General features: G+C 45.4%; 1 protein-coding gene across 2 annotated transcripts in view; it reads left to right on the top strand.

Annotated features, from left to right (window-relative positions):
* C2CD3 (C2 domain containing 3 centriole elongation regulator) overlaps positions 1–23,893 on the top strand; it is a 68,431-nt gene that overhangs the window by 21,445 nt on the left and 23,093 nt on the right. The window contains exons 18-32 of one of the 2 annotated variants that reach the window (XM_052699260.1): positions 939–1,119; positions 3,092–3,264; positions 4,489–4,609; positions 5,830–6,098; positions 7,357–7,446; positions 7,842–8,462; positions 9,027–9,344; positions 13,772–13,910; positions 14,826–14,890; positions 16,565–16,770; positions 17,407–17,498; positions 17,902–18,078; positions 18,737–18,954; positions 20,736–21,756; positions 23,057–23,150. In XM_052699260.1, coding sequence (XP_052555220.1) covers positions 939–1,119; positions 3,092–3,264; positions 4,489–4,609; positions 5,830–6,098; positions 7,357–7,446; positions 7,842–8,462; positions 9,027–9,344; positions 13,772–13,910; positions 14,826–14,890; positions 16,565–16,770; positions 17,407–17,498; positions 17,902–18,078; positions 18,737–18,954; positions 20,736–21,756; positions 23,057–23,150 — 3,785 coding nt within the window. Of the gene's footprint in view, positions 1–938; positions 1,120–3,091; positions 3,265–4,488; positions 4,610–5,829; positions 6,099–7,356; positions 7,447–7,841; positions 8,463–9,026; positions 9,345–13,771; positions 13,911–14,825; positions 14,891–16,564; positions 16,771–17,406; positions 17,499–17,901; positions 18,079–18,736; positions 19,030–19,325; positions 21,757–23,056; positions 23,151–23,893 lie in introns of those variants that run through there. The other variant, XM_052699261.1, reaches the window with a different exon arrangement.

The following is a 23,893-nucleotide window of genomic DNA, read 5'->3' as shown; positions in this document are numbered from 1 at the left end:
GGAACAAATTTGCAGGAAATATCCCTGCAGGCATTCAAGGCCAGGCTGGATGTGGCTCTGGGCAGCCTGGGCTGCAGGTTGGCCTCCCTGCACACAGCAGGGAGTTGGAGCTGGATGAGCACTGTGCTCCTTTGCAACCCAGGCCATGCTATCATTCTGTGATTCTATGAAACACTAAGATTACACAGTTAACTTCACCAAAGGCTTTCTGTGCCTTTTGAGAAACCACCTGTTTTAAATCATTAGCAGAAGGAAGGAGTATTTTGAACCATTTCAAATGTAGGAAAGGACTTAGTCTTGACTTCATGTACTTTCAATCACTGATACCTGTTTCCTGTGAGGAAATGACAGTGATGTCGTCCCATTGCAAGTGCTGTGGACTATTTCAGCTTCCAGACTCACGTAGTTTTCAGCCTGTGGCTCATGGGATTGTGTGAATTGCTTATAAAGGATTTGTGAAGTGAAATTCAGAAGAGCAAGCCTTGTCCAGGAGGTTTTAACTTACTGTCTGCTGGTTCTGCCTCCTCCTGAAGGGCTGCAGAGAGCACAAGGCTGAAGCCTGCTAATACAGGCAACTGAAGCACAGGAGTGTTTCTATAGCAAATGGTGTGGTCTGCACAGAGGCTTTCTGAGCGTCCACCAGCCAAAGTTTGGGTGTTCCCATAATGCCAGATGAACCCAGCAGCTTTGCTCTCACTTTGGCCTGGCATTTTAGCACAGGTGTGGCACTGCACACATATGGCTGTATTGCTTCCAACCCAGCACTGCTTTCCTGTCCCTCCACGAGTCTTCCAGTGCTTCTGATTCCAGGTTAACTTGTTCAAAATCAGTTCAGATGTTTGAAGTTTAGTGTGTCAATGTTTTCTACCTCTTGGAATTAATTGGCTTGGATTTGAATTCAGCAGTGACTGTTCAACCAACTTCTGTTTGACTTGTAGGCATCGAGTTGAAGCCTTTTCGGACAGCAACCACTTTATGTGTTCCTGATCCTGTCTTTAATGATGAGCATCATCATTCTCTGTTGGTTCCAGCTGATGTCCCAGTTCAGAGGCTTCTGGTCAGTGCATTTATGGCACCAGGAGCAGCTGGAGAAGGAATCCAGTTTGAAGTCTGGTGCAGGTACAGATTAACATCATATTCTTACGAGATGTCAGAACAACACAGAGACACATCTGATATTGAAGAATCTCTGGCTGTGGAATAGTTACTAGGTAGGGAGTGAAAAATGAGTGCACTTATCAGCATTAGGTGATGCAGACATGCATTTAATGTTGGTTAAGACATTTGGACCTTTTCCTCCCAAAAATGCTGATTACATTCTTGTCTTACATCTTTTCTTACAACTTCATTAGCAAGCACACATGAGGAAGGGTGAACACAGGACAAGCTACTTGGCTTTCTTACATGTTGTTACCAGCATAGTGATCTAAAAGCTGTTTAAATGCTCAGTGCATCTAAATTTTAATAGCAAGCATGATTTCGTTGTTTTGGTCTTTAGTCTTCAAGAGACTATACTGTAAAATGCTTTGTGGTACAGATTAAGATGAGATTCTCATTTAAGCAAAGCTCAAATCAATTTTTTTTGGCAGCTGAAGCTAATTACTAGTGATGGAAAGTAGAGAACATGAAGACAGGCAGTTTTGGAAAAGCACAATTGTAAGAACTGTCCTCTGTTCTTTCTGTAGTAAACAAGCTCAGCTATTCAAAATTCACAAGTTCCTATGAGAATTGTTATGTGCTGGGTGTGTTCACATTAAAATTGGTAACGAGCAGAGCAGCTAAAATTACCAGTGACCAGTTTGTCACCTAGCATAGCATAGATCTGTTTTTCTCCCAGCTGTACAACTTGTCCAGAAGGATGCCATGAGGGACAGTATCCAAGGCCTTGCAGAACCCAGAAAGATTACATCCACTGCCATCCCTTCGCCCTCCAAGCAGGTGACCTTATCTTAGAAGATCCTATCACTCATGCAGGACTTTCCCTTGGTGAACCCACGTTGGCTATGCTTGATAATAATAGCAGAAGCCAACAGATGTGATTCTGCAAGATGTTGGAAAGGTTGGAGAAAACCACTAAGAGTCCAACTGTCAAACCATTCCCAAGTGCCACAGCTCCACAGTTTTTGAACAAACACTGGGCTGGTGACTCCAGCACCTCCCAGGGCAGCCCATGACGGTGCCTGACCACTTTCAGAGAAGAGATTTTTCCTCCTATCCAACCTGCTGGGATTACACGTTTACAGGTCTGTCCCTGATGCAAAAAATGTAAAAGAAAATGCAGCTCTATGCCACTACCACATCACTCAGTCATTGCTACAGCAGATGCCTTTCTCTGGTCTGTTTGTTGTTCATTAGATGTGATGCCAGAACTGACTTTGAGTGAAACAGAGCAGCACAATTAGAAACTCTCTAGAATCATTTTATACACTCAGAAACTGGTACAACTGATCTGTTCTGCAAGTAGAATCATGGAATGATAGAAAGGCCTGGGTTGCAGAGGAGCACAGCGCTCATCCAGCTCCATCCTGCTGTGTGCAGGTCGCCAAGCAGCAGCCCAGGCTGCCCAGAGCCACATCCAGCCTGGCCTTGAATGCCTGCAGGGATGGGGCATCCACAGCCTCCTTGGGCAACCTGTGCCAGTGCCTCACCACCCTCTGCCTCCAAAACTTCCTCCTCACATCCAACCCAAACCTCCCCTGTCTCACTTTCAAGCCATTTCCCTTTGTCCTGTCACTATCCACCTTCGTAAACAGTTGTTGAGTAGCATTCTTATTTATTAACAGAAATTGAGAATGAGGAGTATTTGGTGACAGTTCCTTCTCTTGTTTTCCTTTGGGATGTCAATTTTTAATACTTTTTGATAGCTGCCTTGCTGTGATTACTGCAAATGTACATAGGTAGTGTTACCTATGTGCTCAGTCTACCCTGAGCACTTAGCTGAGTTTTCCCCCTAGCTATCAGGAGACTGACAGCTGTGGTCTGAAGACATGCAAATTAAAATTGGCTTGCATGCATTTTGAGGAAAAAAATGATGATTGTTTTGTCATCATCCAAATGATATGACTGGCAATGCTTCTTTGTGTCTTCCCAGGTATTATTACCCAAATGTCAGAGACCAGATGGTTGCCAAAGGGACCTTGCCTTTGTCACGGCTGTGTGCCATGATAACAATGCAGCATCGTGAAGAAATAGGAATACAGACTTTTAATCTTCCATTGCTCCCCAGGACTGATTCCTCAGAAGAATTTCATCTGCGGTCTTCAGGTAAAGAAGTCTTATGGTTTTTCACTTTATGTATAAAGGTGGAAGTCTGGGCATTCACTGCTAAGGTAAATTAAAAGTAAGTCTTTGTGTTGCCAACTGATACGGTGAGTGTTTTTCCTCCCAGCTGTCCCTGTCACCACACCCAGTGAAGAATCATCGAGAAACACGAGCAACCTCAAACTCTAAGAAGTTTTAAATAGCCCTCCCTGTATTGGGAACTGCTCAGTTGTCAAATAACTTAAGGACTGTGGTCAGGCTTCTCATGTAAGGTGGTGGATGGGAGGTCTGAAGAAGGGCTGTGTATGATGTGTGGTATCACAGAATGGTTGGAGTTGGAAGGGACCCTTAGAGGCCACCTGGTCCCAGTGAACAGGGACACCACAGCTCCATCAGTGCTCACAGCCCATCCCCTGACCTTGGCTGTCTCCAGATCCATCACCTCCCTGGATAACCTGTGCTTCACTGCCCTTCTCATCAACAACTTTTTTTAATTATCCAATCTAAATCTCCACTCTTTTAGTTCAAAACCATTTCCCCTTGATAGAAGCAGAAACATCTCTTTGTTCTGTGATTGCTCTTTCAAATAATACAAACATCAGCTCTGGGAACTTCACTAAGGAAATCTGTACAACTTCTCATCACAGAGGCTTAGCATTAACTGTAGATACAGAAGTCAGCTTCTTGGAAAAAGTGCCTATAAGAAGGCTGGGGAAGAGGTTCACTATGCTTCAGTTATTTCAGAATAGATTGTCCACATGCAGCAGAAAATGTCATGGAAGCTTTTGTCACTGCAGTGCTATAAAAAAGATGTGTTGAAATACTGCAGTAGATTATTTAAAACCTCTTACAATAAATGCACGCATGAGGGCATGCTTAACTCAAAGCAGGCTGTGTCATCAATCTGACCCTGAGAAGGGCCATTAAGAACCCCTGACCAGATTGCCAGGCGGTCAGGTTGCAGGATGCACTCCTTAACATTTCCTTCTGTGCCTCCTGCATCAGGCCAGAATTTCTATCTGAAGCAGAGTACCTGGCACAGTCAGTCTGAACAAGCTTTAATTCCCTGCCAAGCATCTCTTGTTTTTTTCTATGTTTTTTTTCCTATTTTATTTCATTAATAGAATAAGTCTTGTATTAAGATTTGAAGCTAAGTGTTGGTTATATTGGATGCAGCTATTTAAAAAGCTGACCATTTCTTTGCTTGCTTTCTCTCATTTAATGCAGGCTTGCTTGATGTGAGTGTGAGATACCAACGTTCTGTGAAAATGACAGCAGGAAGAACTGCTCAAACTGTTTCTCTTTCTGTCCAAATACACAGGGCAGCTGGTTTGCAAGCAGCAGCCAGGTAAAGCTTCGTTCTGAAAGGAAGATTTGTCTCTTAAAACAGCTTTACCTAGAGGCAGCAGGCTGAAATATCAAATCAGAAACAAACAGTAACTGGCCAACTTCCCATCTGCAGTAACCAAGATTCACACTGGGCTCTGATCCAAAGTGAAAATACTTTTGTGAAGAAGACCTGTGGTTATTTTTTTGTCCCTGAAACTGCAGTATGATGTTACAGTGTTCATTCTACAGAAAGCTCAAGAGAGTAAGGGCAGGGAATGAAGTAGTTTAGACTTGTGATGCACTAGCAGAGACATCATACATGTTCTTACAGCTAGCAAAGCTGTAGCCATAGCTGTTGACTCCTTAGTCTTCTTTGCAGTATTATCTTCTTCCACGTTTTCCTACACTGAAGGCTGGTACCCATGTGGGCAGTGGATCTTAGTGCTACCATGCTACTTGAAAGCTAACTGAGATTTGTTTTCTTGAATTTCCATGAAGAAACATGGGTAAATTAAAATGACACAACCCTTTCCAATGGATGCTGTCGCTTTAATGCATGGTATAACCTGAATATAATTCTTGAGAACTGCATATTGGAAGAGATAGAAGAGTGCTGTTGTTTTAGCATGCTGCCTGCTGAGCTGTTCTCATGCTCATTCAAGTGGACTCCATACAATGAATATCACTCCCATGCAGTGCTTGGAAAAGTTCAGGAAGTCAAATGACCTCAGATTTTTCATTCTTGAAGTGTATGACCTGAATGCTACCTGTGTCTGTTGTACTCATAAAGAACTCTGTCTGCTACTTTCACCACCTTTTCCTTGGCAAGTCTAGTGGGTAAAAATAATTTGGCTTGACCATTTGCTTCCTTCTGCTGTATGTTCTCTGAGAAGTTATCTTGCAGCTTTTTCCTATGGTATGGGATCTTTTTGAAGGAGCTCAGTACTTTCTTAACGGCTTTCGTCTCAGATCCTGGCCATAAGAGCACAGCAGCCAGGTGCTGGGCTTTGTGATAGTTACTGTCACCATTTCATGTCTTCCCACTGCGTTCAGATGTGAAAGTGATGAAAATAATCTTCAGCCAGAGCCCACATCAGTTTTAACTTAAAACATTCACTGTTTTGTCCCATCTTTTCGCCACGCAGATAGGAAACATCTCTTCTAGTTGCTCTGGTTGCTGTTATTTCTCGTGCTTTGTATTCATTTCCTTAATTGTTTTCTTTTACATGCCAAATGAAGAGCTGTGGCAGAAAAGAACCCTTCGGTCCGGTACTATGCAGGTGTTGGAGTTAATGCTTATGTTTCTGTGCACCTCTCCTTCCTACCTGAGACAGAGAGGCACAGCACACGAGCTGTGGCTCGCAGCTTCTGCCCAGAGTTTGAGCACCACGTGGAGATCCCTTGTAACCTCATCGTTCAGAAAAGCAGCGGAGAAACCTCTTGTCTGGGGGAGCTCCTGCAGTCTGCCAGCATCACTTTCTCTGTCTACCATCAGAACGTCAAGTCAGGTAAGGAGGACGAGTGATTATAATGCCCAAATGCATTTGCATAATGATCTGGTCCCCTTAATTTTCGTTGTAGAGGACAAACTCTTCTGTGCGGTTGTTAATAGATGTAATCACTTAAACTGTCATCAGAGATGGCTTTGAGAGGCGCTTTTCGCCTCAGGCGAAGTGTTGGGATTTCCAAGACTCCAGGTTGTCAAGATAACCTTTTAATTGCAAAGATAATTAATTAACAGTAATACTGCTTGACTCTTCCTCGACCTCAACAGACTTGAAAGGTGGGCCTGAGTGAATCCAATGGGGTTCAACACAGCAAAGTGCAAGGTTTTGTACTTGGGCTGGAGGCATCCCAGGCATTTATACAGAGTGGGGGGTGAGGAGGTTGGAGCTTGGTGATCCTTGAGGTCCCTTCCAACCCCAAGCCATTCTGTGATTCTTGGAGCACCCTGCCCTTGTATTGGTATGCCTCATTGCCTTTGCTTTATGAATGAGGTAACGGAGGTTCAGAAAAATGATACATTAAAATTCCCCAATGATTCTATGGCAGATACACAAAATTCTTTTATAGCATAATATTGAGAATGGTTTTATAAACAAAATTTAGCTGGAGATGACATTGTTTTTCACTCCTGCAGAAGCGGCCCTGCACACAGCAGGGAGTTGGAACTAGATGGTCCTTGTGTCCTTTTCAATCCAGGCCATTCTATCATTCTATGATTCTATGAAAGTCAGGAATGGCATGTTGTTAGAGTAACTGAGTAGTAATGAACCAGCTGCCTGTAATGATTAATCACAGAATGACAGAATGGCCTGGGTTGCACAGGAGCTCAATGCTCATCCAGCTCCAAGCCCTGCTGTGTGCAGGTCGCCAAGCAGCAGCCCAGGCTGCCCAGAGCCACATCCAGCCTGGCCTTGAATGCCTGCAGGGATGGGGCATCCACAGCCTCCTTGGGCAACCTGTGCCAGTGCCTCACCACCCTCTGCCTCCAAAACTTCCTCCTCACATCCAACCCAAACCTCCCCTGTCTCACTTTCAAGCCATTCCCCTTGTCCTGTCACCACCCACCCTCACACACAGCCGTTCCCCTTCCTGTTTATCTGTTCCCTTCAAGCACTGAAGGCCACCATGAGGTCTCCCTGCAGCCTTCTCTTCTCCAAGCTCAACAAGCCCAGTTCCCTCAACCTTTCCTCATAGGAGAGCTGCTTGTGTCTAAATTTTGTATTGCAGTTTGGTGTGTATGCAACTTTATTTGTTTTCCAGCCACTGACACTTTGGCAGCTCGGACATCAAGAGATTGTCTTCTTGGGACAGTTACAATTCCAACCAGAGACCTGCTGAGAAGACGATCAGGTAATGCAGGAGTGTTATGCTGCTGCTTGCTGCTTTTTCAGGTTACAAATGAATTCCAAACTTTCACAAGCAATAAACACTTTGAATAATAAGCACTTCTTCACCCAGAGAGAGGCGACACAATGGAACAGGTTGCCCAAGGAGGCTGTGGATGCCCCATCCCTGCAGGCATTCAAGGCCAGGCTGGATGTGGCTCTGGGCAGCCTGGGCTGCTGCTTGGCGACCTGCACACAGCAGGGCTTGGAGCTGGATGAGCGCTGTGCTCCTTTGCAACCCAGGCCATTCTGTTGTTCTATGAGTTCTGGTTCTTGGCTAATGACCAGAGAGCAGAATGTTCTTTTGCTGACATTTTTCAGGGGGTAGGATAAGTCTAATTACATTATTTTCTCCTGAAGGTATTACAGGCTGGTACCCAGTTACCCTCTCTGAAGATGTCATGCCTTCACACCGCACAAACATCACGCAGACTGTTGTGGGAGGACTGGAACTTTCTGTCACTTTTGCTCATCACAGTGACAGGGAGCGTGTTTTGGAGGCTGCTCAGCTTTTGGGATGGAACAGTGAGGAAAGCCTTGAAGACAGCATGGATGAGGGCGATGAATGGGAGCCGAGTGACAGAGAGGTGGTTGTGACCATTTCAACCCCAAGAGTGTGGCTGCCATTGCACTGCGTGCTGCTTGCAGGCCAGATGCAACTGAATAAAAGCACTTGCTGCTACCTCAGGTATAAGCTGTACGATCAGGAAGCCACGTGGACTTTGCTTAAGAGGCCAAAATTGTCTGAGGACAACAAGAATGTTACAGTGAACTTTAAGAAAGGCCACAAGGTGACTCTCAGGAAGAGCCGAGGGCTGATTTGGTTCTTCAGGGAGGAGAAATTAGAAATCCAGGTGTGGTGGGCATATGGCAAAGAAAATGGTGTGGAAAGACCGCTTGATACAGATCGTCTCATTGGATCTGCATACATCGACCTGAGAGCGTTAGCAGAGAGGTCAAGGAGATCACTGAGTGTTGGTGGTAAGTCCAGAAAGAACGTTGTCATGTTTCAGTTGTCTTTATTGATGCCTGGTTGCTTAATTCTGTAATTAAGCAAAGAATTTACAGCTTTGTTTTGTCCTTTGTGTAATACATGCTCAGCTCCTTTCACTGAAGATAAACAAGTTTAAGATGCTTGCTTCCCTGAATTCAAAACCTAATAACTTTAAATGGGTGCAAAGTTGCCAGCAGTGATCAATAACAGGGAAAGCCATTAGCCTAGCTGGATTAATGAGGAATGTTTCTCCAGAATGGCATATTGGGCAGTGTGAGAATAATGTATCTCAGTGACTGAGCATGAGAAGATGATGGAAACTTCTGCTCTGTTCAGTTTCTGATATCTGTCCTGGCTGTGAAGTTAGCTCAGCCACCAGCACGCAGGCAGGTTTGCGGACAGGTCAGTGATTCCTTGCATAGAGGTAACACTGAAAATCCAAATTCAGGCTGCTGATCTGATCTGAGATCTTACAATAATGAGCTTCTCCCGAGGTCACCCCAGGTTGTGTGCTGTTGTGTTTCTTTAGCTGACAGTGAATTCTCTTACAGGAGTGTACCCGTTGTTCAGGTGCAACGCTGCAGACCTCGCAGGGGCTGCTGTACGTGTTCACGTTGCCTTTTCCTCCACTTCTGCTGCCCCAACCCTCACCCCACGCTGCACAGAGGAGCACAGCAACAGCGAAGATGAAAGCACAGAGAGAGAGCCTGACCCGAGCCAACAGGTCTGTGAAAATCAGGCTCAGAGCCTGGATGTCAGAAGCTCAGAAATCACCAATGGGAAACCACAAGAAGACGACGTGGTGTTTCTGGAAAGCACCGTTGCTGTCAGCATCCTTGTGGAAAGAGCAATGCATCTCAGTTTAAAAGGTAAACCCTCAACGAGGCCCTTTGTTGTTGTTGTTGCTGTGTTTGTTTAGATTCTTGTTTTCCTGTGTTTCTTTTGTTTGTTTCTTGGGGTCTGCTCATAACAGCTCCTGTGAGGAGCAATTTACAAACAGAAAAACATCTTTTTCTCAGACTTATTCCAACACAGTGGATGAATGCAATGGGGTTTGAACTTTGCAGTGTTGTAGCCTTGTGAGTTACATCACGATGTAAGTAGAGGGGGGAGCAGGAATTTAAGCTATTCAGCCTGTCTCTATTAATAACAGCCACAATGTAAATAATGTCACAGTTACAGATGACAGCTGAATGCTGAAGTTAAGCTTTATCTGAACAACGTGACCCTGAGATGCTCGTATCTCAAAGACTCCTATGAATTTGCATTTTTAGCGTGTAATCAATTTGTGAAGCTGCCTTACTTGTGCTATCTGCAGGCTGCCAGGCACAGCAGCGAGGAAGGGCAGTGTAAGGGCAGAGCAGGCTGCACTCACCAAGGCTTGACACTCTGTTTCCCACTCTGCAGAGCAGCAGTTACAGTTAGGTGACTAATCCCTATGCTGAGGGTCACCAAAGAGTTGCCCTTCACTTCCACATGTATTCTAAGCATATTAAGATTATCCTTCCTAGCAGGTGGTGTTTGGCTCTTGATGTGCAGGAATGTAACACGGTGAGTTAGCAGTTTTTAGAGCCTTCTTCTTGCCTCAGTGTGAAGTCTGTGATGAATCTTTGCTTGTTAAAGATGAGTTGAACCTTTGAAAGCAATTGGAGTGCTCCACTCTTTGCCCTGGATACCCTTAGTGCTGTGTGATTGTGTCTGCTTTGTGTCTGCTCACACTTGGAGTGATCAGATCTCCTTTGCACCCTTGCAGATACATATAGTATTACCAAATAGGGGTGTGAATGAGGGAATGACACGAGGTGAGGGAGGGCAGGTGAGTTCACTGGACGTGTCTGATAAAAATCAACCAGTTCCTGGTCTGGGTGATGCCCCCATAAAAGAGCATTCAGCATTTTCTGGCATGACACAGCACAACTAGAAGTCAAACAGAAGCTATGATGGAAGTGCAAGTCGTTCAGATGCATCCTCAGCCCCACAGCTGGGGGTTTTTCAAACCATTTTTCTGTATGCTGTTGGAATTCTTCATCTTTGGAAGCCTGATGCAAAATTGTTTGCTGCTGCAAGGCTTTTGGAGAGATAAGGAGGTGTCTTGTGATGGTGTACACTGTTGCACTGTTTCCATCTTCAAACAAATAATGTTTTCTGGGTATTTTTAGAGGGAACTAACTGAGAGACAACAGATATGCTGATACAGTGCCTATATGAAAGCTGGTTGCAACAACAATTTGCATTCTTTGTGATAAAAACATTCATTACTGTATTACAGATAAAAAGGCTAAATTCATTTCCAGTCCTGTATTTAACAGATAATAAACTTTAGGCAGTTCTGCAAGAGCTGTTTAAGATGCACAATTTTCAATAACTGAATGCAGATGCAAAATGTTTCCCCAACTCTCTTGATATTGTTTGTCTAAAGTCACTTTTCTCGTAGCTTTTTGTGTTTTTGTGTTTTGACCTTTCAAAAAATACAAAAGAAAGAAGTTTAAACTTCATAATGGTAGAAAGGACTGAAATTACTTCTACTTTTGACTACAGAGATTGACTTTTTGGTCTGCCTTTACACACAGGAGGCCAGGAGATAGTCTGGGCAGATCTTGCTTGCTTCTCTGAGCTGTCCTCATGTCACCCACATCTGTGTTTGAGCTGCTGTCTTTGCAGTCTTGCCAAACTGACAACAGTTTTGTAGGGCACATTGCAACTCAAGTCATTGTTCGTTTTAAATAGTAACAAATTCTCTTGTTCTCAAGTAAATTTTCATGGTTAAAGGCACAAATAGTAACTGTGTGTAAGCTACAGCAAATAATCACAGCATCACAGAATGCCTTGGGCTGGAAGGGAGCTCAAGGATCACAAAGCTCCAACCCCCCACCAATGCAGGGCCACCAACGTCCCCATCTCACAGCAGCCCAGGCTGCCCAGGGCCCCATCCAACCTGGCCTTGAACACCTCCAGGGATGGACGGGGCATCACAGCCTCTCTGGGCAGCTGTTCCAGCCCCTCACCACTCTCTCTCTAAACAACTTCCCCCTGACATCCAACCTCCAGCTGCCCTCCCTCAACTCCAAACCATTTCCCCTTGTCCTGCTGCCATCTCCCCTTGCACAGAGCTGACTCCCCTCCTGTCTGCAGGCTCCCTTGAGGCACTGCAGGCTGCACTGAGGTCACCCCGCAGCTTCTCTTCTCCATGCTGAACAAGCCCAGCTCCCTCAGACTGTCTTTGTAGGGAGGTGCTGCAGCCTTCTGCTCATCTTTGTGGCTCCTCTGCACCCTCTCCAACAGCTCCCTGACTTTCTTGTGCTGGGGGCTCCAGCCCTGGACGCAGTGCTGCAGATGGGGCCTCAAGAGCAGAGCAGAGGGGGACAATCACCTCCCTGTCCCTGCTGGCCACCCCTCTGCTGATGGAGCCCAGGATCCCATTTGCTTTCCCAGCTGCAGGAGCACTGCTGGCTCATGTTGAGCTTTTCATCCACCAGCACCCCCAGGTCCTTCTCTGCAGGGCTGCTCTCAAGCACTGCTCCTTCCAGTCTGTATAAATAAATGCCTGGGATTCCTTCGGGCCAAGTGCCAAACCTGGCACTTTGCTGTGTTGAACCTCATTAGATTCACCTGGGCCCACCTTTCTGTTAAATAAGTAACATTTCATCATATTTTCCTGGCAAATCAGACATCAAGAGGAAAGAGTTTTCAGTTAAGATGGATTCATTCTCCTCAGTTTTGGTCATTCTGGCTGATGTGGTCTTAGAGCTAAAACCTGAAGTCCAAAGCCACTTGCTGAGTCCTTGGAAGGCAGAGGTGAGGAATGCATCTGTAACAACTGAATGGTGTTTGATTGCAAAGTGTGACCTTGGTTCCCCTTGGTGAAGTCCATTTCTCCTTGCAGATCTTGCCAGCTGCCACCTTCCCTGTCTGAACACCTCCATTAGCAGTAAAATGCATCTGCAGCTTTACAAGTGGTGATGCACTGAGGCAAATTAATCTCCTTAATGCAACTGTAACTAAGAGGATCCAAGTCTGGAGGAGGGGTCACATGCAGTGGTAGAAATCCTCTCTTTCATTCTCTGTTTCCCAAACACCTTTGTACATCATTGTCTGTGTTCCTTTGTTAAGATATGATACAGGGCAGGTAATTGTGTGATTTCTACATCTTTCATTTGTTGCTATCTACTCCATAATATCCAGCAGCATCTGGGGAATGTTCAGCTCCATCTCTTAATTTGACCTTGTGTTCCTCTGCTTATAAATGATCTAAGTGCAAGCACATACAAAAAATCAGACTAATTAATTCATTATCTGTTTCTTCACAAGCCTTTTCCTGGCTTAATTCAGGATACACGAGGAAGGCAGTGGTTCTGTTTCCAGCCCTGAACTGCTCTCACACAAGAAGTCTCAGGAAGCTCTCACAGGTGCATTGCAGAGTGAATGCCATCCCATGGCGTAGGAATCACAAAGGTCAGAGTGGTGCATGGATTAAAAGCAGTGTTTCCTGAAGCTGCCTCACACAACATTAGGCTGTATGTCTCCATGCTCTCTCCCCCTGCTCAAAGCACAGTTGGATGGCCATGCACTGCTCCCTACCTTCCTCATGCAGGCACGTGGAGCTGCTGTGTGCCTGCTGAGCCAGACAGGGAGCTGATCCACCTGGAAAAATAACACAGCACAAAGGAGAAGGCAGAATTTTTCTTGGACAAGCTCTCAGATCTGGTGAGCTGAACCACACTGGAAGTGGACTGATTCCTCAGATGAGTGAGTCTGGAAATCATCAGCATATAGACAGCTCTTCTGAATCACCATCCAAGGAAAGCCATGCATCAGCATTCTGTGCACTGCTCCTCCTGTGGCAGAAATCCCTCAGTTAATTACATTAATGATTAATTAAATGAGTGTGCTCTCAACAAACCAACTGTAAAGTCACGCCGACTTTTATAACTCAGAAGTATTTTCTGTTTGCAGCTAGGATTGCCAAGCTCTGTGGTCCAGCCTGGAAGATAGATGAAGTACTGGAATGGGGTTCCAGGGGCTTGGGTTTAATTCTGGCTTTGCCTCTGACTTTTTGGATGATCCTGAGCAAAAGGTTTCTGCTTTTCTCCCTTGGATGTTCTGCATTCTGTTCTCTAAAAGGTTCACATGTTGTTTGCCTCCACTGTTAATACCAAGTGTTCTCAGTTTTACCTATGGAAAGGAATATTTCCTAGATGATGGATTTCTTCGTTAATTACCTCCTTTTAATTGCCTTTACATTTTAAAAAGAAATGAATAATTTCTTTTATCTTCCTGCCTAAATGTCTGATTTTAGGGAGTCCCCTGACAGAACGGGAAGTGGCCTCACCCAGTAGCTGTGTGTCATTTGCTGTGGCTGGTTCAGATGCTCCAATAACCACTCCAGTAATAGAAAACACTGATTCACCTGTCTGGGACTTCCAGCAACAAGCAAGGTGGGTGACATGGGCTCACACAGCCATGCTTGCAAAGCCTTTGGGTGTGACAGCTGGCTGTGAAGTTCTGCTTATGGGCCTACACTGCTTTATTTCCTGCTCTGTGGTTTTATAAGCTTAGACTCCCTTTCATTCAGCTTTTGATCCAGCAAGCTCTAAAAGGCGTTTTGTCCAGCTCTGACAAGCAGTTTTGTTGAGCTTCTCCCACCTAGAAATATCTATTTCCATGTTGTATAACTGCCACATTTTGGGTGGGAAGTTGTTTGAGGTGGCTTGATCTTAAAGCTAACTTGAGGAAAGGCATTTGAGCTGCACTAAACCATGGCTGCACTGTGTTTCAGCTTAAGGCTTTGGGTGAGTCAGTCTGTTTCCATTCAGCTGTAGTTTCCCCATGCAGAGGAAGGGGCTGCTAATAGCTAAAGTCTCATGGGAAGATCTGTGAAGGCTTGATCCAATTTATTGGGTTTTTCTGCATATTCATAGCTGCGTTGCTTTAAGTGACTTAAAAGCTGCTCAGCAAAGGCATTTGTCAGTTCAGTGTTCCTCTTTATTTCCCAAAGATCAGGTTTGGGTATTACAGCTTTCAGCCATGTGTTTTGCTGTCACTGTGCTTACTGAGTCACCGTGGGATTGGCTGGTTCTCCATTCCTCTTTCCTAAGATTCCTTGTGTTTCAGTGGCCCATCTTTGAATCTGCAATGAGAGTGAGGAGAGGGAAATAACATAAAGAAACAAAAGCCCAAAGCTCATAAAGTTATGCTTTTGGTGACTAAGGAATTGGGTTTTTTTCCTCATCATTCCAGGTACAAACAGGTTTGTACAGATAGACACAGCACCATTGGATCTTCAGAGGCATTTTACTGTGCCTGCTCTTCTTCCTGCTTCACATAATAAATCATGGTTTTATTTTTCACAGATTATCCAAAGAACTTCTGCTGGATCCACAGCAAACCTTGGTCTTCAAAGTGTGGCATAAAGCAGGTAAAGTTTGTAGGGCAGCATTGAGAAGAGTGGTTTTCTGCAGCCCTTTCCTTGGGTGCTTTCAAGTAACTTGGAGAGTGCAATTGCAAAGATGCTGTTGGCCTTGGGCTGGAAGAATGCAATAGATGACACATTGATTTCCTGCCCCTCAGCATCTTTCTTTTCCCTGTTTATCTGCTGGCAAGCTTTGGCTTGTTTGTATTTCCCTATTTTAATTTGACAGTATTTTAGAGGTTAGATTTTTCTACTGAAGGGACGTTCGGGTACTTTTGTAGTCTCATGGGTAGGTATTTCTTGTTGGGACAGACAGCCCCACTTCAATTCAACTGCTGGGATGTGATCTTTAAAATACCATTTTTTTCCCCTTTCTTTTTGTATTTTAAAGTTCAGCTGGCAGAATTTTGGCTTCCAAAGTGAACATCCTGTGTAACTCAGCCTTTCTCTGCATAGTGCAGAGCACCAGGTGTGCACAGCCATTCTCCTTTCAGCTCTGCTCTCTCACTGTTTCTGCAGGGATGTTTTTAGGTGAATGGAATCACAGAACTGTAGGGGTTAAAGGGGACCTGTAGAGGTAATCGAGTGCAGCCCCCCTGCAAAGCAGGCTCCCTACAGCATCCTCTTCTTGGGTGACTGTTCTGTGCTTCAGAGAAATTCACAAGATGGAAAAGACAAAATGTTGTACAAGAATGAAATTCTGTAATGTCAAATGGTATTTTTGGAGCAGTTGGAGAGGGTCAAGAGGAGCCACAAAGACACTCAGAGGGCTGCAGCACCTCCCTACAAAGACAGGCTGAGGGAGCTGGGCTTGTTGAGCATGGAGAAGAGAAGCTGCGGGGTGACCTCAGTGCAGCCTGCAGTGCCTCAAGGGAGCCTGCAGACAGGAGGGGAGTCAGCTCTGTGCAAGGGGAGATGGCAGCAGGACAAGGGGAAATGGTTTGGAGTTGAGGGAGGGCAGCTGGAGGTTGGATGTCAGGGGGAAGTTGTTTAGAGAGAGAGTGGTGAGGGGCTGGAACAGCTGCCCAGAGAGGCTGTGATGCCCCGTCCATCCCTGGAGGTGTTGGAGGCCAGGTTGGATGGGGCCCTGGGCAGCCTGGGCTGCTGTGAGATGGGGAGGTTGGTGGCCCTGCATTGGTGGGGGGTTGGAGCTCCGTGATCCTTGAGCTCCCTTCCAACCCAAGGCGTTCTGTGTTATTCTATGATTTTTGAAAGGTTTGGCAACACAAACCTTCTGATAAAGTACTGGATTGGGCACATAACCTCCACGTCCTTCCTTGCACCTACAGCCAGACCCTCACTGCTGTGAACTACCACCTCTGTTGGTCTTCAAGCTATCAACAGCTGCAGCATGGACAGGCAATTTGGCACATTTGCAGGGAAGAGGCTGCTTTAATTGCTTCCAACAATTTCTCCTTCTAAGTCAAGACACCACAAGTGTCTTGGTTTGAAGGCTGGTAAAACCCCAAATCCAAGCCCCTGTTTGTTTTTCTTAAACCCTCTTCTTTATTACCACTTTTTAAAAACCTTTTTTGTTTGTTTATTTTTACTGAGAAGTCTTTCCTTGCCAATCCTCGACGCGTTTCGAGGGCTGTGTAACTGTCTGCCTTTTGGCATTCCTCAAATGTTGCCATCTCATGCAGCTTCAATTAATGCACGCTTTCTATTCTCCTTCCTCAGAAACAGAACGGGTGATAGGATTTGCATCGGTGGACCTTTCTCTCCTTCTTTCTGGCTTCCAGCTGGTGTGTGGCTGGTACAACATCACCGATTTCAGCGGGCAGTGCCGAGGACAGATCAAAGTAGCAATCTCTCCCCTTCAAAATATAAATAATCTCAGAGAAGAAAGGCAGGCGAGGATCCGCAGCCAGACTCCAAGCTCTGCAGTGCGTCCTTTGCCTTCTTACCTGTGCAATGTCTGATTAGATCAGCACTGACTCTATGGGATTCTGAATAATCAGCAAGCATAGCAAGCTTGCCTTACTGCAGTGGATCAGTACTGGGATAGGATGTGTATGTAGTGGAGTCGCTTTACCTTGCTTTCCACTCTTCAGTAGGGTGAGGAGGGATCCAGCAGTCCTGTGCTACACATCCTATGTGCTGTTGCTGAAAGCAAGAAGGCAGAATTTTACCCTCTTGTCTTTTTAGCACGATGGCTTTTTTTATTATTATTTTATACAATACTGCTTCCAACATGATTTTTTTCTTGTTATTTGCCTGCTTTCCCTTGTTTGGATGACTGTTCTGCACAACAAAGCTGGAGTTGGAAAACGTAAATTGGAAACAGGGGTTACAAAGCAGGGTAGTCTGGTAATCAGACTTCCTGCATACTGCCAGCTGAATCTGCCCTGTAACAGATGTCTCTGAAGTAAAGAGTGTGGCTGAACAGAACTTTGGCTCAGTGCTGGAAAATCCTTTGAAAGTTTATGTTTAGAGAATGTTTGTTTGCTCAGTAAGATACTACTGCAATTTCTGTTTTCTCACTGTGGAAGACTCATGTGAGGTGTTGGTCTTTGTTCTAGATGAAGGCCATCTTACCAGCACTTCCCAGTAACGTTCCAAGCTTTTCCAAGCCCGTGTTGCCAAAAGAAGTTGGTGTTCCTTCTCGAGAACAGTAAGTCAGCTGGCTGGGAGCCATACTCATCACTTCCAGGACACAGAACTTTGTGTATTTGATAACATAAAGCCCTGCCAAAGGTCTTTTTCCCATGTCTGAAAGATTATACTGAATTCCCTTTACCAGTGACAGGGCAGCCCAGGAGGTGGCAACCTGGGGACAGGTACCTTTCTACAAAACCCAGATTTTCTTCTCACTGGTGTTTCATTTGCAAGCTGCTGCTTTAGAACTCCCATTATATTGTTACTAAAACTGGCAGTTATTTCTGCCAGATCTTTTATAAGAATAAGAGTTCTTTATATTGCTGAGTTAGAATTGAGTGTTACTCGCATATCCCCTTCATTTTGCCACGCTGTTGTCCAAGCAGAGGTTTCAGACTGCTTTCTGTGTTTAAATGTAGGCCTGTTCCTAGCAGAACTAATCCCCCTAGGGCACACACACCTCGACACCAGGAGCACATGCAGAACGTGCGCAGGTTCCACGAATCCTTGCAGCAAGCAGAAGGAAATGCACAGCGAGCAGCCAGGATGGATTCACTGTCATTGTCATCGCGTGCTTCTCTTCTGACTGCTCTCAGGTAAGGCAAAGCCTTAGATTTACAAAGCACAGCTTGAAACTTCAGCATTCCTGCACTGAATTGTAAAGAAAATGAAAAAATACGGTGACTGATAAGAAATATGAGTGTAAGTTACAGAAGGATGTCCTTTCACAGCAGGCCGCCTCTCTTCTCACTGGAAGCACTCATTTTTCTGCTGTCTAGATTCTAGACTTACAGATCAGGTCTAAATTTGGGGAGAAGAATGTTTATTATCTGCAGGAATGTGGGACTGAAAGAAACTTCCGCAGCTGTTCCATCACTTCTCCTGCCACTACAATCAATATATTTTAAAACACTCAGATTTTTATCCAGATCAGTCGTGAAGTCAAGTGATACCCTTTCCTTTAAGACTTCTACTGAGAAGCCACTGCAAATCCAACTTTGAATAAGTATGTTTAAAACCAGCTGCTTTTTTTTTTTGTAATAGTTCCCAGCCTAAATTTGTTCCTAAGTAAACATTGTCCTTTCCCATAGGTGGAGCAGCCTCGATGCTTGCATGTTGATCTGTTTTACAGTACAAACCTCTGACACTGTGTTTGTATTCACACTCTGTTGACTACAAGGATGTGGATAAACCATTCTGCCATCGTTTCTTGTTCTTTTTGTTCCTTAACCTTTTTCTCACAACTGCTTACAGAAAAAACTTGAGCGAGCTGGATGAAGTTCAGAGGTACTTCAGCCAGAAGCTGACCAGGTCTCTTCCTGACTTCAGTGATGGTAACAGATCCCAACCAAGTCACGGAGAGCAGGAGAGTGATCATCAAGGCTCGAGGAGCAGAGAAATGGATTCCAACCAATGCCATCTTTTAAGAAAATCGAGTCAGCTGGTGTCCCAGGTCAGCAGCCTCATCAGTGGTAAGTTGTTACTTGGTCTGGGGTTTTTGGCAAAGCAATTTTAAAGTCCTCATGTAATAGAAAGCAGTGCCTGGTGTTGGTGGTCAGCATAGAATCATAGAATCACCAAGATTGGAAAAGACCTAAAAGCTCCCCCAGTCCAACCGTTCACCTATTCCCAACAGCTCCCACTAAACCACGTCCCTCAACACAACATCCAGCCTTGCCTTGGACACCCCCAGGGTCGGTGACTCCACCACCTCCCTGGGCATCCATTGCAGTGCCTGACCACCCTTTCTGACAAGCAATACTTCCTCATGTCCAGCCTGAATCTCCCCTGCCATAGCTTGAAGCCATTCCCCCTGGTCCTATCACTGATGACACGAGAGAAGATGCATGAAGAGCATGTGTTGATCCACTGGGAGAATGCTTCAGAGAGATTTTCAATCTTCTGCCAATAAGGATAGCATTGAGTTGCAGTATTCAGAAGGCAAATGAGATGGGAGTTAAGGCCTAAATTCCACTTAAATTTCAATGTCCAACAGAAAAAGAGTGGTCTTGTGCAAAACCAGCCTGCAGAGCAGCACTGAGCTGAGTCTGTGACCCTTTGCTAAGAGGAATTGGCACTTCATTTTGTTTCAGCTTAACCATTCAAACCACTGGGATTTTCTAACAGAGAGGCACTTGGAATAGCTTGGAATTGAAATGCTGTGCAGAGAACAAACTGTAGCCAGGAGTATTGCCAGCTGGGCAGTTTATTCTGGGCTTCTCCTGCCTCTTACTGCCTGCAGGGAAACTGCACTTCCAAGAGATGGAGCTGGAGTGGTGAGGCACTGGCACAGGTTGCCCAAGGAGGCTGTGGATGCCCCATCCCTGCAGGCATTCAAGGCCAGGCTGGATGTGGCTCTGGGCAGCCTGGGCTGCTGCTTGGCGACCTGCACACAGCAGGGCTTGGAGCTGGATGAGCGCTGTGCTCCTTTGCAACCCAGGCCATTCTGTCATTCCATGATATGATTCTATGATCTCTCGTATGCCAGAACCATTCTTCTATTTCCAGGCCCTTTACCAGGAGCACAGGCAGCTCTTTGCTTTCAGTCTTAATTCTGCCACAGTAACTGAACAGTAGTCCAGAGTGAATTTCTGTTGTATGTGTGTTTAATTAATAGTTGTCTGTCATTTGGTGACCCTGCACATAGCAAGGGGTTGAAACTAGGTGATCATTGTGTCCTTTCCAACTTAGGCCATTCTGTGATTCTGCAATTTGATAGGTGCTGGTAAGCTGAACTGAAAGCCAGAGAATAGCAGTAGAATATCAGTAGCAACTGTGTCTTCTGAGCCACTAAATAAAACTAGGGAAGCTAGAAGAAAAGCTGGTAGGATTATCCACGTTTGCCACCATGTTATTCCTCTCTTCTTCCCCTGCAATCTGAGCAGCACAAACTGCTTTCAGTTGTTCCAAGCAATAGATATTTCTTCCACTTGCTGTAGGTGACATTCCACTGTCTGTTCTTTATATCAGAACATCTTCTCTGTCCAGTTTATTCTTTATCTATGTAGATTTATGGAGGTGTTTCTAGTTATTTTTCAACACTGTCTTCCTGAATATTTCCTTTCTTCCTTTAGCATTTGTGTCCTCCTGCCCTTGTAAGTGGTAGAACATGGTCATATCAGCAGCTTTGGACAAAATTGCTGTGTGTGTTTGACTCCGAGCCATTACTGCATGTGTGATGTTCTGCTAGGAGCCCAGATAAAAAACAAACAATTTCTCTCTGCATTTTCTGATGCTGTTTTCTATTAACCAGGCTTGCAGACTATCACAAATACTAAAGGCTCTTCTAACATGGATCAAGACAGCAGCAGAAAGCTGGGTGCTTCTCGTGTACTCAACCAGAAGGACGGAGATGACAGAACTGATGTGTATCAAGGCCAGCTGGGCTTGGACTCAAGTTGTGTCAGCACAGATACGCAGCAGCCGTGCTCCTTTGGGAGATCTGTGCTTGGCAGACATGTGCTGCAGGAGCTGCTCGATCAAGCTGTCCCTGAAGGGGAGCATCCAGCAGACTGCATCCAGGGAGATGGAGGTGCTTTTGCCCATCAGCCACACAGTGAAGAAGAGTACGAAGAGGAAGACATTATAGAACCACGAACTCTTAATGAAATAACAACACTGACTGACAGAACCAGTCCCTGGTCCAGTGTGCTCTCAGTAGAGCTGGGAGCTGACCCTGCAGACTTGCAGCCTGAAGCTCAGCACTCAGTGGAAACAGACTGTGTGAGGAAAGGGAGCAGCCGACGGAGCAGCACGTTGTCCAGCACACCACGAGGTGACAACAGAAGCCTGCTCACCTCTCTTAGCTCATGCATTAGCCCCCACACATTGCAGAGCAGTCCTTGGACAGGAGCAGAAGGCTTTAAGAGCTTGAGTAACAGCACAGAAGCAGCTGACAAGGAGCTGATTCAGCCTGCTTGTTTGTCAGAATTGCATCAGACAATCGGTGGCCTGGTAGAAAATGGAAATTACAGCTGGGACAGAACACTTAACACTAAGCAAGTAGAGCAGCACACAGAGTTTCACAGGGCCTCCAAGGAACTACTGGAATTTCCAGGAGGCATTAGTCTGACTGCTCCAAAAGCCACAGCGAGAGAGGAGGAAAGAAGTGAAGTTTTAAATGAAGATCATCAAGATGAGGAAAAAAGTGGTTCTGATGAGGTCTGTGCCAAGAGTGTTTCTGGCTTGGAAGGGCACAGGGGCAGCTTGTCTGAGGGCAGCCACGAGGATCCACTGGAAGAGTCAGGAAAGTCTGAGAAACCAAAGATGGTTTTGTATCCTTCTCTTTCCGTAAGCACACATGGCATTCAAGGAGGGTCTTATCTTTTGGTTAGAATTCTCCTGTGAAGAAAGGCTGAGGGAGCTGGGCTTGTTTAGCTTGGAGAAGAGAAGGCTCTAGGGAGACATCATTGCGGCCTTCCAGTACTTGATAGAAGCAGATAAACGGGAGGGGGAACGGCTGTGTGTGAGGGTGGGTGGTGACAGGACAAGGGGAATGGCTTGAAAGTGAGACAGGGGAGGTTTGGGTTGGATGTGAGGAGGAAGTTTTGGAGGCAGAGGGTGGTGAGGCACTGGCACAGGTTGCCCAAGGAGGCTGTGGATGCCCCATCCCTGCAGGCATTCAAGGCCAGGCTGGATGTGGCTCTGGGCAGCCTGGGCTGCTGCTTGGCGACCTGCACACAGCAGGGCTTGGAGCTGGATGAGCACTGTGCTCCTTTGCAACCCAGGCCATGCTGTCATTCTATGAATCACACAGGCTTCTGAAATGAAAAACTCACTCTGTGGAGCTCTTTGCTGTGCAGTAAGCCTAGAATCAATGATCAGGCACTACAAGTCCTTGTTACAGTGTGTTTTGTGGAGTGTAGTGCTGACTTCCTTGCCATCTGTAACCAATATTTGCAGTGATGAATGACAATTACTTCATTTTCATAGAATCATAGAATTGCTCAGGTTGGAAATAACCTTAAAGGTCATCAAGTCCAACCTCAACCTCACCATCCCACCCTAACAGCCCACCACTAAATCACGGCCCTGAGCACCACATCCAAAGGGTTTTCAAACATATCCAGGGTTGGTGACTCAACCACCACCCAGGGGAGCCCATTCCAGGTCTTAACAGCCCCTTCTGTAAAGAAGTTGTTTCCTGATATCCACCCTATACCCTTATCTGGCACAACTTGAATTTTGGGTAGTTTCAACCTGTCTTCCTGTACTTTTTAATCTGTGTTGGCATTATGTGTCTTTTGTATGAGAAGAAACATGTTGTATTTTGCATTTAAAACATTCTCCCACGTTTCTTGCACTGCTTCCAAATCTCACATTCAGTGCCACTAAGTTGTGAAATCTTTGCAAGGAGGAAGTTCTCTACAAAAGCAACTTTGTGACCTGTGCTTTGTGAGTCCAGGTGAGAGACCCAAGCATTCACAGTGATACCATACTGATGAAAATGGTTGAGTTTCAGCACCTGGGACCCATCAGCCCCTGTTTCAAAAGGCTCATTCCTATTCCTCAGCTCTTGTGAAGCACTGTGCCATTGCCCATCACCAAAGGTTGTTCCTTAACAGCTCTGCTCAGATCTGAAGCTGCTGTTGTTCCCAACTTCTTCCTCCCTCCCCAGCAGATGGAAGCCTCCATGAGATTGCTCAGCAGTTCTTCCCACCCTCCCACAGTAAGTATGGGACATCCTTTCCTTTATTGTTCTGCTTGATGGAGTGCAGTTGTCAAATCATAGAGTAATGGCTTAGGTTGGAAGGAGCCTTAAAAATCATCCAGCACTTCTCCCTTTCTTTCTTTGCCTGGCAGTGCTGAGGTTGTGGCAGTTTCCAAACCACGGTAAGTCTTTGTGACCCCTCTTCTCTCAGAGAGGATAGATGTCAGCATCAGTGTTTGTGTTAGGGACACTTGTGCCTCTGTGTTGCAAGAGGTGACTTGGTTTTTTGAGATCTAAGCATGATTCTTTTGCAGCCACAGCAGGGCTGTGGATGTGGATCTCAGTCCTGCGCCAGCTGGGCTACTTATTTACCTCTTGCAGGAAAGATATTCATTTCCCTCACTGTGACCTATGGAACAAATGCTGTGAGGAACATTTGTATAATCACAAACAGCTTGCTTGATTAAACAGAACAAAATTAGGCAGGATCTAATGGCTCTGAAGTCATGGAAGCAGCTTGCAGCTAATAAATATCGTTACAGCCCAGGTAAAATGCACATATTTTTGCAGTTTTGTGTTGTTAAGTCTTATTTAAATCAGATGAGTATTTTTTAATATCTTTTTCTAAAGCTCTTGACTTGTTCCTGATGGAAATAAGGAGCTCTATCAGAGCCAGCACAGTCAGAGCATGCTTCCAGCATCCCTGGATTTGACCTGACTGATACCCAGCCTGCGGTGTGTTTCAGTGCTCCTTGAGCACT

This window comes from Tympanuchus pallidicinctus, unplaced genomic scaffold (assembly GCF_026119805.1).
Source record: "Tympanuchus pallidicinctus isolate F22 unplaced genomic scaffold, pur_lepc_1.0 scaffold36, whole genome shotgun sequence".
In the NCBI taxonomy this organism is placed as follows: domain Eukaryota; kingdom Metazoa; phylum Chordata; class Aves; order Galliformes; family Phasianidae; genus Tympanuchus; species Tympanuchus pallidicinctus.
Note: the sequence above shows the minus strand (reverse complement) of the source record. Positions and strands in the feature narration are given on the sequence as shown.